This window comes from Pinus tabuliformis, chromosome 4_2, assembly GCF_031772625.1.
Source record: "Pinus tabuliformis cultivar Carrire ecotype Pingquan chromosome 4_2, CPIR1, whole genome shotgun sequence".
In the NCBI taxonomy this organism is placed as follows: Eukaryota; Viridiplantae; Streptophyta; class Pinopsida; order Pinales; family Pinaceae; genus Pinus; species Pinus tabuliformis.
The window spans coordinates 1129171180-1129186715 of record NC_142304.1 but is presented as its reverse complement, the minus strand read 5'-3'; the positions used below and the strand labels follow the sequence as shown (position 1 = coordinate 1129186715).

Genomic DNA, 15536 nt, shown 5'->3' with positions numbered 1-15536 from the left:
ATACATTATGGGTCCACCAGATAGAATCATGTGTTAGTTTTCAAATATGATCAATACAAGACTACTTTTGTAACACCATGAGGGACATTTTCATATGCTAGGATTCCCTTTGGATTAAAAAATGCTAGAGCTACATTAGAAGGACATATGGGTTATGCATTTAAAGAGATGATTGGTAAGTTCATGGAAGATTACCATGATGATCTTACTATCCATTCAGAATTAAGGGAATGACATATCATGCATTTGAGACAAGTTTTCAAACATTGTAGATTATATGGCATATCTCTTAATTGAAGGAACCATTTGTTTGCAGTATCAAAAGAAAATATTTTGGACCATATTGTGAGCAAAGAAGGAATAATATTTGATACAAATAGAGTTAAAATCATAAATAATTTGCAACCCCTAACTTCCCTCCCAAATGGGATTTGAATGATTGTGTTAGTTTGGTCTCAACCTATTCAGATCACCCATAAAATCATATCAGAGTAAGTGGATCCTTTATGGCATACGTTCAACAGATAACGTGAATATAATTGTGGCCTCTAATCATGGATCTATTCTGAAGCGGAAGAGTTATTTAAATTTTATTATTCATCGCTATTAACATATGGGAGGGATTTGTACGGAAGGCATTTAGTTCCATGACAACCAATAGTGGAGAAGATGTAAAGTTCAAAAGAGCATTAAAACAACATTGTTCCATTTGTTGAGGTCATTAATGCATTAAGAGCTGAACAGGAAATGGTCAAGAGAAAATTGGCGTAACATCCTCAACAATGTCGCCATCTTTTGAAGGTGTCAAAAACACTGGTGGGCAGAAGTCTGGTTGGGAAATCCTTCCTTGTGCATTCAAATCCTACTTAATTTTTGGTGATGTGTTAATTGATTGCCATGTAAAATGCACTAAAATAATTCGGTTGTGCGTTATTTTTTGGAGGTTGCACATTGGAATCACTAATCATAATATCTGTGCATCTATTGAATATTGTGCATACACATTCGATGCAATGAAATTATATGTGATGTGGAAATAGTTAGTGCAACTTTGTGAGTTGTGATGGGTATGCATTGATATTAAATGCCCATGGAATTTAGTTGAGCATGTTAATCTTGCATTGAAATTATTATATGCATTGGCATGTCTGTCCATTTTTTAAATTATAGCATATGCATCGAGTTTGTGTAGCAACAATTAAAGGGTTGTAATTTGCAAATATAGTCTAACAAATTCTGTGCAATCTCTAGCCTAAGGTATTAATTATAAGATTGGAGAAAATGGCTAGGATTGATGATGAAATATAGTTGTTGAATACTTTAATGCATTTCACTATTTATGAGATGGGAAACATCAGCAAAGACACTCTCTTTGACATTCAGAGTTGTCTGCATAATGCACAAGAAAAGTTAGAATTTTTGCAGTTCGAATCTCAACTTCAGCAAAATGAATTAAAACAGAAGAGTCATCATTCTGAACCTGTTTCTGTTCATAACATTGAAACAGACTCCCATAAGCAGCAAGTTGATTCAGATCGAGTACCCAATGAAGCAACAAAATTGCATGCAGAAGTAGAAATTCAACCTGCACTTTCCAAGCCAATCATGAGACCTTGGGAAGAACTTGTACATAACAAGCACAAAACCGGTCTTGGAGATGAAAATAATGTGTCCTTTCACATTCCATATTACTCAAAGCCCATTCAGTTTTAGAGTGATAGATTCCTTTATGATAGTACACCTTTAGATATTCCAGTTTCTCCTCCTGTTCGACAACAAAAACAACAAAATGTTAAATGCCAACACTATGACCAAATCAGCAATATGAAAGATAATGTTTTGATCTTCATATTTGTAAGCATTGTGGTCAGCGTACTCATTCTTCACACAGATGCTTAAAAAACAAGCCTCCTACAAGAACAAATATTCATCTTGGATGGATATCTTCTTGACAATGAGCTTCAACAACCAAGAAGATATTTCGCTCACACAACATGATTTGTTATTGAATATTGAAAATTCTTGCAGTTGAGATCTCTTCATCTTCTCACTTTTTATCTAACAAGGGGGAAGTGATGGTCATCTACAAGTTTTAAAGCCACATCAAGTGAGCCTGAGCCACAACTTGCCATACTGGATTCAGATTTGTAGCCAAAGACAAAGATTCCACTGAGCATGCCTTCAGTTGGTGGTCAGCCTTAAAACATCTATGCGGGGTTAAGACTTCCCTTCAAAGAATTGGGGGCACTTCCTCCAAGGAAAATTTTAAGGATGGAAGTTTATCTTAAAGTTTAGAAACCTTGGCAAATCTTACTAGTCCCTAATAAATTTTTTGATGATATTTTTGTAGAAATATTTAGATTTCCAATGATTTTATAATAGTCGATATAATATTTTGGCGATTTTTAAGGAAAAATAATGGTGTATTGTAAAATTTGGGTGAATCATTTTAGAAAAAAAAAAATGGAAATTGGCAAAAAAAGTTGGAAAAGGCGTGGAAAATTAGCCCACCTATGAATATTAGCCCCTAAAATTTTCCCTGATTTCGTCTAGCAGAAGATTTAAGCTTCTTGGCAGTTTTAGAAGAGTTCGAGGAATCGCATTAAGCATTCCAGAGTTGGTGGTCATCCTTAAACCACTGTAGGTTGTAAACCTCCCTTTTTCAGGTTGAAAATCTCCCTCTCTAAAGCATTTGGGACACTTCCTCTTGTAGAAGATTTCAGCGTCATGCTAGACTTGGAAGAGTTCTGGGCACTGCACTAAGCATTCCAGTCTTGGTGGTCATCTTTAAACCACCCCCTCATAACAGCATTTCAGAGAGCACATTCAGCCTAGTGTTGTCATCCATATTTCTGCACATTTTCTATTACAACTCTCTTCTTGGACTCATACATAACCCTTCGGATTAAGGGTGGGGATGTTAGACACCTAATATTCTATGGGTTGGTGTGGAATTGTGAACATCCACCGGAGTCCAAGAGACCACTTGGAATATGAATCCAAGGGTCACACCATGTACTATAAATGTATATCATGTCAATAATATATGCAATCTAATGCTTGTCTTTCACATTCGATATTTACATTCCATGTGAGCTCAACAATAATAAAAACGCATATTGACACGAGATATAAGTGGAAACACATAAAGGGATAATACCACTATTTTGTTATTTTTTAATGCAAAAGCAAGCTCATACTCCTTTATTACATCTGCTTTTCTGTAGGCTCCAATCTACCGGAGGCTGCTACCTCAATTTTCTGCAAGCTGCAACATGCAAGGAAAATCTGAATCTCATACATTTTTTGTAGGCTACAACCCACATGAGGCTCCTACCTAAACGGGCTCCCACTTGATATTTCTCAAGCCACTACTTGAAAGGAGACTACAATCCCTTGGTGCAAACAAGAAACAACAATGTGTTGGTTTACAAGGTCATAAATTATGCATATCTCCATCTTCATTTATGCCTCATCTTCCTTTCAAATCTGCTTCACATCAGCTTCATATGTGCCAGGTAACTAATGCACAACACGTCAATCATTTCTCACACATTCTCCAACTGTTTAACCACTCCTGCCTTTGAGAATCACCTCTTTTATAAATATTGTTTGCTGATTGTTTGTATCCCACATAATAATATGAAGTGAATAGGCTTAACTCTTTTCCTTCCACTCATTCGTTTCCAAACTCTTCATATTTTGAATATTAGAACACAACAATAAATGCTCCGCCCAATATTATTTTCATCCACATGTAATAATCAAATTCATCAACATAATGCCAACATCCTGTAACATCATAGCAATAACATATGACTATATAATTGAGCATTCATTCCTCATGATCAATAACAAAATTTTCCATTAATGCATCACAATAACCTCTGCAACATTTTTTCCTTTTCTTTGGACTTGCATCCCAACATCTTCCTATCATTGTCTCAATATCGTTTCCTTTACTGTTATGAAGTTTTTCCTTTGCTATTATGGAGTCCTGCCTTGCATCACAACAATTTTCTCCAGCAAATCTGTGTTCAAAACAACTTTATACACAATTGCTTCACAACCTCAACTAAAATGAGGTTCTTTCAACTCCCACTATTTGCAATGAACTACAACGAAGAACCCTTCACCCACATATATGAGTAGAAGACATGCTCCCCCTCATCTGGATCTTAACGTTGGTGGTGGCAACGGTGTCACTGAGATCTACATCGATAATTTGTTTCCCCTTGTCATTCCCCTTGTAGGGTTCTGACTGAGATTCAGAACATGCATTTAACTCTAAAGCTTTCATCTTGGCCACCAATGATTGCCTGGCGCGACTTGTGCACGTTTGAGTTTTAATTTTAATAAAGACATTATAAAAGAGTTGGAGGGATCCACTGTAATTTTGGTCTAAATTATATTTTACTGTGTTTTATTATATATATATATATATATATATATATATATATATATATATATATATATATATATATATATATATATATATATATATATATGTATGTATATATCTAAGTAAAGACTAATTCTATTAAGAGAAAATGAAAATACAGTTACAAAGAGGCAGAGGCCTCAGACAAGAGCATATGAATGCTTTCCGGAGAACTGAGCCATCCCAAACTTGGGAAAAGACCATTACAGTGATGCATAAACCAGCCATAGAAGCCTGACACAGACTGGTAAACCATGGAGCAGAATTAGGATAAACCCTTTGAAACATCAAAAAAACCAAGCCTATAGATAGCAAAACTGTACATGTCAGCTGGGAGACCATAAACTATTGAGCCAAAAAGACATAAAACCAGATTGTCGAACCACCTGAGCAGAACCAGAATCTTAAACTTCTGAGTCACAAAGACATGGAACCAGTTTTCCGGACCGCCGATACAGAGCCTGAACATCAAAAAACAGAAGAGACCGAACCTGACCCACGACCAAAAGGAAAATTCTGAGCAGACAGGAAGGAGACCAGGTGGCATCACATAGGGATGTCCTGGTCCAGCGGCTCCTTGATGACAGGGCATGCATTGTCATGCCAGAAAACACCATCATGTTCCACATCACCCACTCTGATGCCATATGGAGGAACCGATGCAGGATGGGTGCCACTGGAGATGGCAGCGAAAGCCATCGAAACATTGACTGCATGAGGGTGGCCACCTGGTGGCTATGAAGCGCTAGGATTAACCCGCTCACCATGCGAAACACCATGCCCCTCCACCTTACCTTCATTTGCCAAATTCTATCCAGAACCAAGGCTAGCCACACCTCTGAGAGCGCCCTAAGGATGCTCTGCTACATTACTCGCCGGAGGCCGAACCAGAGCTTCTTCCTCAGAGAAAATTATGGTGATATTAGTAGTAATGATGGGCTTATTTAAGCTACTCTGAAATTTGAAGTGGGTAGATTGAAATGCATTATGCGGGAAGGGATTTCTAGCAGGGCTGGATGGGGGAGAAGGCGCTTGGGACGAAGGCGGAGAGACATGGGGCAAAGGCTGATCCACAGATTGAGCTGTTCGAGGCCGCGCATGACCACCCCTGTTTCCGCCATGATGGCTTCTCATTCTATGCCAGACCATGGTTAGGAAACAAGGGGAGAGCACAGAAGTGCAAAAACCTCTAGTAGAATACCAGGGTCTGAATTGCACAACAGGAATCCCAGGAATGCTCAGAGAGCAAGATAAAGAGTGGGAGCAAGAAGTCCCAAAACCAGAAAGAAGAACAACCAGGAATCGGTACTGAGCCTCTGAGAATGAATTCCTGCAGGGGAATGTAGCAGAAGGCAAGCAGCGAATATGAGATGGGGCACAGGTAATGGAATTGAAAGCCAAAAACTCCATGTTAAAACCAGCTCCTACGATGTCTCAGCGGATGTGAGCATTAATAACCACCTGCAGACGGATCTGCTTGTATCAGATGTGAACCATTATGAGCCAGGTAAGGCCTTGGATATTGGCGCTGGCTAGCAACTAGCATGGCCGAGCGTCGTCGCTCATTAATATCCCCATTAATGAATTTTGAAATCACCCGGATCTGGGTGCTCTTCTTCTCCCTGATTCATGTCATTCTTCACTAGATTATTGAAATCCATGAGTTGAGATTCAGAGACTAATCTGGATATTGGGCCTGAGTGAAGTTCCATTTCGCTTTCAACCCCAATGTTAGCTAGTAAATTAGCCACTTTATTTCCGTCCCTTCGGATGTGCTTGAGGTAATTTCCCTATGAGAAGAGAGCCAGATTTCAATGAGCTCTAGCTGTTTCGCCATTCTCCAGCTACTGCTTACTTTACCTGAGGGAGTGCCTTGCATAATTTTTGTGACCATATTTATGATGAGTTGTCAGTCGCCTTATATGATAAGCAGAAAGAATTCGTTATTTTGAGCTAGAATAAGTCCCTGCCAGAGACCTTCCAGTTCAGCCAAATTATTGGTGTGCCAGCCTCTTGAACCTAAAAAGGTGAGAAGAGGAAGGCCCCTGTAGTTTCTGAAAATTCCTCTGAAGCCCGAATCACCTGGGTTGCCTTTTGAGGCGCCATCAAAGTTCAGCTGATACATATGCATGGGAGGAGGGATCCATTTTCCAGGAGAACGACTTGATGAAGGCGATGGATCTTTGGAGCAGGGTTCTTGATTCCATTGAAGGTTCCAATTATCCCAAATATTTTGTTCTTGGGCAGAAGAGGGAATGTCCTCCTGAAACCAATCATGGAGAAGTAATGTTTCCTTGATATTTTGGCATATAGTTTTCCAAAGATTCTCCAGGGGCACTGATATATCATTGAAGATCCTCCGTTTCTCTCCTTCCAAATGGTCCACATGAGGAAGCCCAGAATGAGTTCCATAGTAAGTTCAAGATCTTGCTTTGATATGGATTTCGATCCCAATTGCTGATGGTTGCTATGATGTCCCCCTGTATTCTGCCTTCCTTCTAACACCAAAAACTAACTTTTTCCCAGAGCTTGCACGCAGTAGGACATGAGTGCATAAGGTGCTTTATGGATTCCTCTTCTTGTCTGCAAATCAGGCACATGGAGGGCCCATGATAGTTCCTTTTCCTAAGATTGTCCCATGTTAGGATCTTGTTTTGACATAAGAGCCAGAGAAAGGTGGAAATTTTTGGCCAATTGTTAGTGTCCCAGACTTTGCTCTAGATTGGGCTTTTGACCATGTGCTCCTTAATTATTAAATTGTAAGCTTCTCTGGTGGAAAAGGTGCCTTTTTCTTCATAACCCCATCTAAGTATGTCCTTGTCATCTGAGTACTTTATTTTCCTTTTCATTAATTCTATAGCAGGAGATTGTTGAGCTTGTTCTGATCCATGCTATAAGATTTGATCCGCCTGAATCCATTTCCTGTGACCTTGTAATGGAGAGGGAAGCAAGAACATATTGATTTTGTCATAGGCCTGAATATCCTGCTCTGGGATTTGCATATGAGAGATCAGGTCCTTTATCTTGGGTTGCTGCTGCCAAGAGTCTACCCAAAACCTTGCTGTGTTGCCATCCTTAACTTCCCAAAAACTATGCTGCTGGATCAGGCTTCTATGTTGCTTGGCTGAGTTCCAAATTAGGGATCCCATGCAGACTTCTGACATTCTAATTAGCTCTTTCGTTGGGCGATTGTTAGCATATTTTGCTGTCCAAAGAGTAGCCCATGGGGTGAATGGTGTAGACAGCCATTTCCACCATATTCGAGCCCCCATGACCACATTGTTGTGATAGGGATCCCTAAGGCTAGTTCCCCCTGCGCATTTTGGAAGGAAAACGTTGTCCCATTTGACAAGGGCCCATTTTCGGCCTTGACCAGAATTGCCCCATAAGAAAGAACGCTGAATATGCTTGATTTCTTTAAGAACCCATTTGGGAGCCGCGAGGATTGAGAAGAGATACAGTGGCATGGATTGAAGAACAGCTTTTATAAGAACTAATCTACTTGCCATATTGAGGGTCCTGTGAGTCCATGAGGAGAGGCGGGCTTCCAACTTTTCTAAAAGGATCTTCCAGGAAGAGTGCTTCAAGGTTGAGGCAATCAAGGGTGCTCCTAAGTAATTGGAAGGGAGGACAGCAATGGAGAAACCAAGAATGCGGGCGATGGCTGCTTGGGTTACAACAGGAGTGTGAAAAAAGAAGATTTGGGATTTGACTTTGTTGATATTGGCACCTGAGGCATCCGAGAAATCTGATAATATCAATTTGAGCTAACAAGCTTCCTAGACAGAGGGATGACCAAAAAGCATATTGTCATCAACAAATTGCTGGTGGGTAAAAGCGGAGGAGTTATGAAAAGACAAACCTCTTAGGAGCTGTGACTTCTGAGCTTTTTTAATACTTCGGCCTAAACCTTCTGCCATAATAACAAAAAGGAAGGGAGAAAGAGGGTCTCCCTGTCTGATTCCCCGAGAAGGATGAAAGGGGGAGGAGGGGATGCCGTTAATCAGAATCGAAAAGAAGGATGAAGTGATTAGGCTCATGACCCACCTAACCCAGGGAGGAGCAAAACCAAAAGCAATAAGAACTTCTCTGATGTACTGCCAGCTCAAACTATCAAATGCCTTAGAAAGATCTATTTTAAGTAGCATACCTGAATTTTTGAAATGCTTCAAAGAATGAATAATTTCATGAGTCAAGATGATTCCGTCCGTGATCTGCCTGCCTTCAACATACCCAGATTGCTCCGAAGAGATAATTAGAGGTAGCATCAGTTTGAGTCTGGACGCTATAATTTTGGAGACAATCTTGTAAATTATGTTGCACAGGGCAATAGGCCTGAACTTGTCCAGGGTGCTGGGTTGAGCTTCCTTGGGAATAAGGGCTATGAAGGTAGCATTCATTCCTGGAAGCATCCATCGCATGGTTCTCGACTCCTCAACAACCTGCCAAACTTCCATTTTGATAAAATCTCAGAAGGAGTGGAAAAAATTAGAGGTGAACCTGTCCGGCCCAGGCGCTTTCCCAGCTTTCAATTGACGAGCTGCCGCTTCCACCTCTTGTAAGTCTACAGGCCTAAGAAGGAGTTGGTTATGCTCCTCAGTAATAAGTTTAGGAATTTTCCTTGTAATTTTTCCTATGGCCTGCGTCCTGTTTGTGTGGGGCTCCTTATGCGCTTGCTTGAAATAGTTTAGAAGTTCGCTTTCAATTTCTTCATGTGATTCCACCTTTACGCCCTGCTCATTCTGAAGATGTGAGATGTTGTTGTTCATTCTGCGCTGGATTGTTGTTCTGTGAAATTTTTTTGTATTTTTCTCTCCATCTTTGAGCCATCTGATTCTTGATTTTTGCCTCCATAACGTTTCTTCCTGTTTTTCCCTCTTTGAGATTTGCGAATCCAGAAGTTTTTCCTGTTCTGCCAAGTCTTCTGATCGGCCTTCTAGTATAATTTTTAGCTGCAACTGTTTTATATTCTTATCAAGGTCACTCTGAGCCATGAATATATTGCCAAAAGAGTTATAATTCCATTGTTTGATTTTGCCCTTGAGATGCTTAAGCTTTTGCTGAAATTGAAGCATTTTTGTACCATTAGGAGGAGAGAAATTGTTCCATTCTGTTTTTATCAGGTTGATGAAATCCGAATGAGACATCCAGAAAGCCTCAAAACGAAATGGTCTACGTGTTTTTTTACTAGGACGAGACCATTGAAGGGAGATTGGCCAGTGATCGGATCCAGAGATCGGCAAGATGGAAGCGACAAAGTCGCCTCCTATATGAATAGCATTGTCTGATAGCAAGAATATGTCTAGACGATAGGCTATCTGATGCATCCCTACTCTTTTGTTGTTCTAGGTAAAGCGTCCATTATTAAAGGGAAGGTCTATGAGCCAATTGTTCTAAATGAATTCTTTTAGGTTGTTCCCTTCCTTATTGCTACTGATTCTGCCTCCCCTTTTCTCCTCCAGATTGGTGATCATATTGAAGTCACCCCCGACGATCCAAATAGGGTGTATCCTATCAGAGTTGATTGCTGAGAGGGTGTTCAAGAGTTCTATTTTGTGCATGGCATCCTGGGGAAAATACACATTGGTTAGATGCCCGTGTATATTGGTCCCTGAGATGTGAAAAATTGCTTGAATGAAATTCTTAGCAACATGAAAGTTATTGAGCCTAATGGTACGAGCGTCCCATATAATTGCTAAGCCTCCAGACGCTCCATCTACATCTACTGCGACAGAGAGACTTCCTGGCCATGCTTTTGTTGCAATTCTTTCCAGAGCTGATGAATTACATTTAGTTTCTTGCAAGAATATGATTTGTGGTTTTTCTTGCATTATCAAGTTTTTGAGAAGTCTGCCTTTCCTTGGGCCATTGAGGCCTCTGATATTCCATGATATTAACTTCATTGGGATATATTGTGGAGGGAGTTGTAGTACTTTGTTAGCTTAGAGTACCTGCCTGACTCTATTAGCATTTCTCCTATTTGGATTGTTAGCTGGAGGTCTGTTTTCCTTCCTCGCTTTTTGTTATCTTTGGTAATGAGTTTCCCATCCCACACACCTCCCGTTTGGATACTGAGAGATTTTTGCCTTTGTGCCCTTTAGAGGATCACCTCCAAGTTTTATAGTTGTCTAACTGGAATTTTGTCGTAGTTTTTTGTTTTGCATGCCTGCTCTAGTCCTAAAATGTCCAGTTCCCTAATATCTATACTTTCCGGTTCCTCTTCCATTTGCTGAGACTCATCTAATTCTTCATTGGATTTTGTAGGTATTTTGGAGTCAGAATGTAGGTTTTCCACCTCCATTCCTTGACTATTCCATGCTGGGAGATTGCGCTTAGCTGGAGATAAAGGATTTGTGGGTAGAGTACTTTCTTGAAGGGATTTGGCGCTTGTATGAACAGAAAACTTATCCTTCGGGGCTTCCTTCTCTATGGATACAGGATTTTCGGAGCTAGTATCCTTTTGACAGGCTAAAGCTTCAAAGCTGTTAGATGTGGAAGGCTGGGAGGAGCTAGCTGGAGGCATCTTAGGATTAGGAGCAGGTTTCTTGTGGCTTTTTCTGTGGTTGGTCACTTTGGTAAAGCCGTCAAACTCAGGTTTCTCTGGAGCAGAAGGAGTTGAGGGTTTTTGAGTCAAAGGATAGTCCCTATATAAATGGCCCAGGGCGTGACATATTCTGCATCTAAACGGTACATGCTCATAATCAATCAACTGAACCCATTCAAAATCATCATGGAATATACTTAACGCTTCCGGAAGAGCCTTGTTAAGGTGCATGTAGACACAGATTCATGCAAAAGAGGTGTATCTTTGGAGTTTTGTTTCCTCTGCAACTTTGATAAACTCACCCAGAACATTTCCTATTGCTTGTAAGGAGGAATCTTCCCAATATTCCACGGGCAGAGAATACAATCTTATCCAGACTAGAGCCCAACTGAGGTCCTCTTTATCCCCATTGAAGCGCTCTACCTAGCCTCTAAGATACAGCCCAGCAGCATTGAAGAAATACGGCCCTCCATCTAAAACCCTGTTCCGATCCTTGAGACAGTTAAAAATGGCCCTAAAGAACCCTTTAGGCCCCAACTACAAAGTGATGTGTCCTTTAGGATGCCATTTAGCTGCTATCCAGCCACGCAGTGCTTTTTTAGTTGGCCAGAGTCCTATAAATTTTCCTATCAATGCATGGTCTCTCATATATTGTATCTTAGCATTGATTTGATGACCTGGAAGTTCTACCTTCGGTCGTTCTGTTGCAACTGGTTTGCAGGTGGTCGAGGTTACTTTGGGACGATCATTTTCCTCCTTTTTCACCTGAGAGTTCAGATCCGTGTTGTCCTCTTGTTGGTCCTCTGGTTTGTCGTTTTCTTTGCTCTTCTACCGCTCTGCATCTTCATTTGGGGGAGGCCTCGCGCCCTCCCCTTGAGGGGGATTCATGAAGACCGCGACTGTGCTTTCAGGATCTAAAGGATGTGTAGCTGACAGTGTTTGCAAGTATGCAGAGGTTCGAAGTGGTCTGTCGTTACAGGAGTTACAGAAACCCTAGCTCGCTGAAGCGCTCAGAGCTTCGTGATTGTAGATCCTGTGTTTTTTATTATATTAATTAAATGAAAAAGAAATATAAATATGCTAATCTGTATATTTAATTAATAAACTATACACATTTCTTATAAAATCACACATATTTTTTATTAAATTATATTATTATTTATATTATAAAAATTATATATATAATTTTTACTAATATTTTCAAAACTACCTCGCACGACGTGCACGTTTGAGTGTTAATTTTAGTGGGGACATTGTAAAAGGCTTGGAGAGTTCCAGTGTCCTTTTGGTCTAAATTATATTTTACTCTATTTTATTATCTTAATAAAATGAGAAAAAATGTAAATATACTTATTTGTATATTTACTTAATAAACTATATACATTTCTTATAAAATCATACATAATTTTTTATAAATTTTTTTTATTATTTATATTATAAAAATTATGTACATCATTTTTATTAATATTTTCAAAATTATTTAAATATAACATTTAAAGTTTTTATAAAATGGCATTATTATTTATATTATAAAAGTTATATATATTATTTTTATTAATATTTTCAAATTTATTTAAATATAACATTTAAACTTATATAACACTTTTACAAAAGAATGTGATAAAAAATCATTATCTTTAACAAATATTTTCTTAAAAATATTAATAGCCGCACTATTTACCAAAATGTGTAACATAGAAACTCTATTATAAAATATATTATAAACTCTTATTATAACCTTTCCAAAGACGTTATAAATTCTTATTAAATCCTCCAAATATTTAACATCAACATAAACATGTCCACTTTGAGTTTCATAGAGAATTATATGTTGCCCCTTTTTGTTATTGGTAAGTGAAAATTTAAAAATTTATAAAATTTATAAAAAAAAATATGAATATTCAATTTAATATTAATTATTTGTTATTTTTTTTTATAATTAACAGAGTATTTGGAATTTTTTAATTTATTTTATTAAATTTGGTATTTCACATTTGCCACTAAAAATAAGAGACTCTGGATAAGGAGAAAGATTTTTTATTAATTGTATAGACTTTTTACTTTCGTTTCACAGAGAGGCAAAGAGAAAGATTTATGATTAATTGTATGGACAAGTTAGAAAATTGTTTAGAGGAAGCAGGTTGTGCTGGCACGATCTTAGCTAGGATAGTTATCATCCTTCTTCTCTATGCTGACGATATTGTTCTTCTCGCAAGGTGCCCATCTAATCTTGATAAGCAACTTAGACTTCTTAATGATTTCTGCTCTACCATGGGTATGATTGTTAACACTGACAAAACAAAAGTTATGATTATCAAATCCAAGAAGGAAACTTACGCTAATTTTATGTATGACAATAGTAACTTGGAGGAAGTGTATTCTTACAAGTACCTAGGAATTGATATTCATCACAAGCTCAACTGGAACTATAGCATTGAGAAAAGGATTAATGGGGGGTGGAAAGATTATTTTGGTCTTGAAAATAATTGTAAGACGACAAACCTTGTAATGTGGGATAGAAAGAAGTTCCTTTTTGAAACTTTAGTCACTCCTGTTATCTTATATGGATGTGAGGTTTGGGGTTACAACATCTCTAGAGAATCCTGGAGAAAGATTGAGCAAATCTATAAGCGTTTTATAACGTATAACCTCAAAACTAAAAGAAATACACCCTATCCTATTCTCCTTGTAGAAGTGGGTCTTTCCCCTATCGAGAGCCTAGCTATGAATAGGCTTTTGGTGTACAAGCACAAACTCAATAACATAGGAGACCATAGACTTCCGAAGCTAGCTTTAAATTCCATCCAAAACCACCTAAGGCTCAAACGAGGTTTGTATAAAGACACGAGGGCCCGGTTAAACCATTGGGAGATCAACGAGAATGTTGCATTGCAAATCATTAATAACATTAAAAATATTGTTACTACTAAGTTCAAAGAAAAAATGTGGCGTGAGAAAGATTTAGCAGCTAAAAGAAAATTAACATATTATAAGGAGGTCATCAACCCCACCGTAGAAGATCAAAAGTATCTCTCTATTTTAGCTAGCTCGAAGAAGAAAATTAATATAGCTAAGATTAGAACGAACTCTTATGAGCTCCATAGTGAAACAGGTCGTTGGGCGGTTCCTAAAACACCATGGATGGAAAGGATCTGCCATCTCTGTGAGAATATGAACATCAAGGATGAAAATCACTTCCTCTTAGAGTGCCCCATGTACAACCACATTAGATCTCAGTTTCATAATCTTTGTTGCAATATTGACCTTCCTAGCCTCTTACAATGTCAAAATTGTAGTGAGCTCGGGAGGCTTCTCTCCAAGATTTTTGAGCATAGAAATAAAATCTTAAATCAAACTAAATAATTCATTTCTTAGGTCCGATAGACCAAAGTCTGGTCTCAGTGGACGTTAATCATCATCATCATCATTCTTGTTTCAATCATATAATTAGGATTTAGTTTTAATTCGATAAAGAAAATGTTTTTTTTTTTTTTGTATATAGAGATTTACTTGTGGATACGATATTGTTTCGTATAAGTAATTATGTCAATAGAAATATTTATTTGGAAAATAGATAGAGAGGTGGAGGATCACACTCAATCTAATAACCACTTCCGATTTTAATCTAGTCCTTATAATTCCATACAATATTAGCCTTTATTCTCCTACTTCACTACCACTACCTCTCCAGTACCACCTCTTCATCACCTCCTACCATCATCCCTATAGTCTCCTACCTACTGCCACCGCTCCACCTTCTACCACTTTTGTAATAATGATTTCACATTTCCAACCCACTACTATCACTAATCAATACCAACAATTATGACTTAAGAAGACATGTTTATCATTAGGTTGATCTCATGTTGATAAAATATTATTTTCTCAACTCTTAACATAATTCCTCTATTACCCATTTTTTGTACCGTGTCTCCAATGGCTCATGCTTCATCTTGTAAGTAGGCTTCTTCAATTCTCTATTTTTCAATCCATATCTTCTTGTCAAAGTAATGAACCTTATTTGTTTGCTTGCATTACTCGTATTTTTGTAAACATATTTTTTAGTCATCATAGTTTAAAGGGTTTTTATTTATCTTTCAACTTTGTTCCAATATTCTTTAGAGAGATGTGAACCCTAAGCATGGAAACTACAAAGAATCACCATTTTCTAGAACAACCACAGAAACTTAGTATTTGTACCAATATTTAAAGAGCAACTTCTTAATTTTGAATTAGATGGTTGAATTTTTTCTTTAAAAAAAACGAGGGCATTCATTCCCCCTATTACACATGTGTCCACACTAGTGATCCAACTAATAATACTTAGTAGAAAAGAAATGTCTCTAATTTGTCACTATTGAATTCAATGTTGATATCGTATTAAAAAGTACCTATTACCATTATCGTTCTTTGTTTATTCTGGTTAAGTGTAAAATTTATTCAAGGCATCAAGATTTCTTTGGAATGTGTTTTTGTGTTTTGCCATTCACAACACATTCTTTAAATAAGTATTTCTCTTCTCTCACCCTTGATGATTTAATCTTCTAAATC

General features: G+C 38.0%; 1 protein-coding gene across 1 annotated transcript in view; it reads left to right on the top strand.

Annotated features, from left to right (window-relative positions):
* LOC149173636 (uncharacterized) overlaps positions 1–11070 on the top strand; it is a 33720-nt gene extending 22650 nt beyond the window's left edge. Inside the window, exon 3 of the mRNA XM_089426774.1 lies at positions 10909–11070. Coding sequence (XP_089282900.1) covers positions 10909–11070 — 162 coding nt within the window. The remainder of the gene's footprint in view (positions 1–10908) is intronic.
* The last annotated feature ends 4466 nt before the right edge of the window (positions 11071–15536 follow it).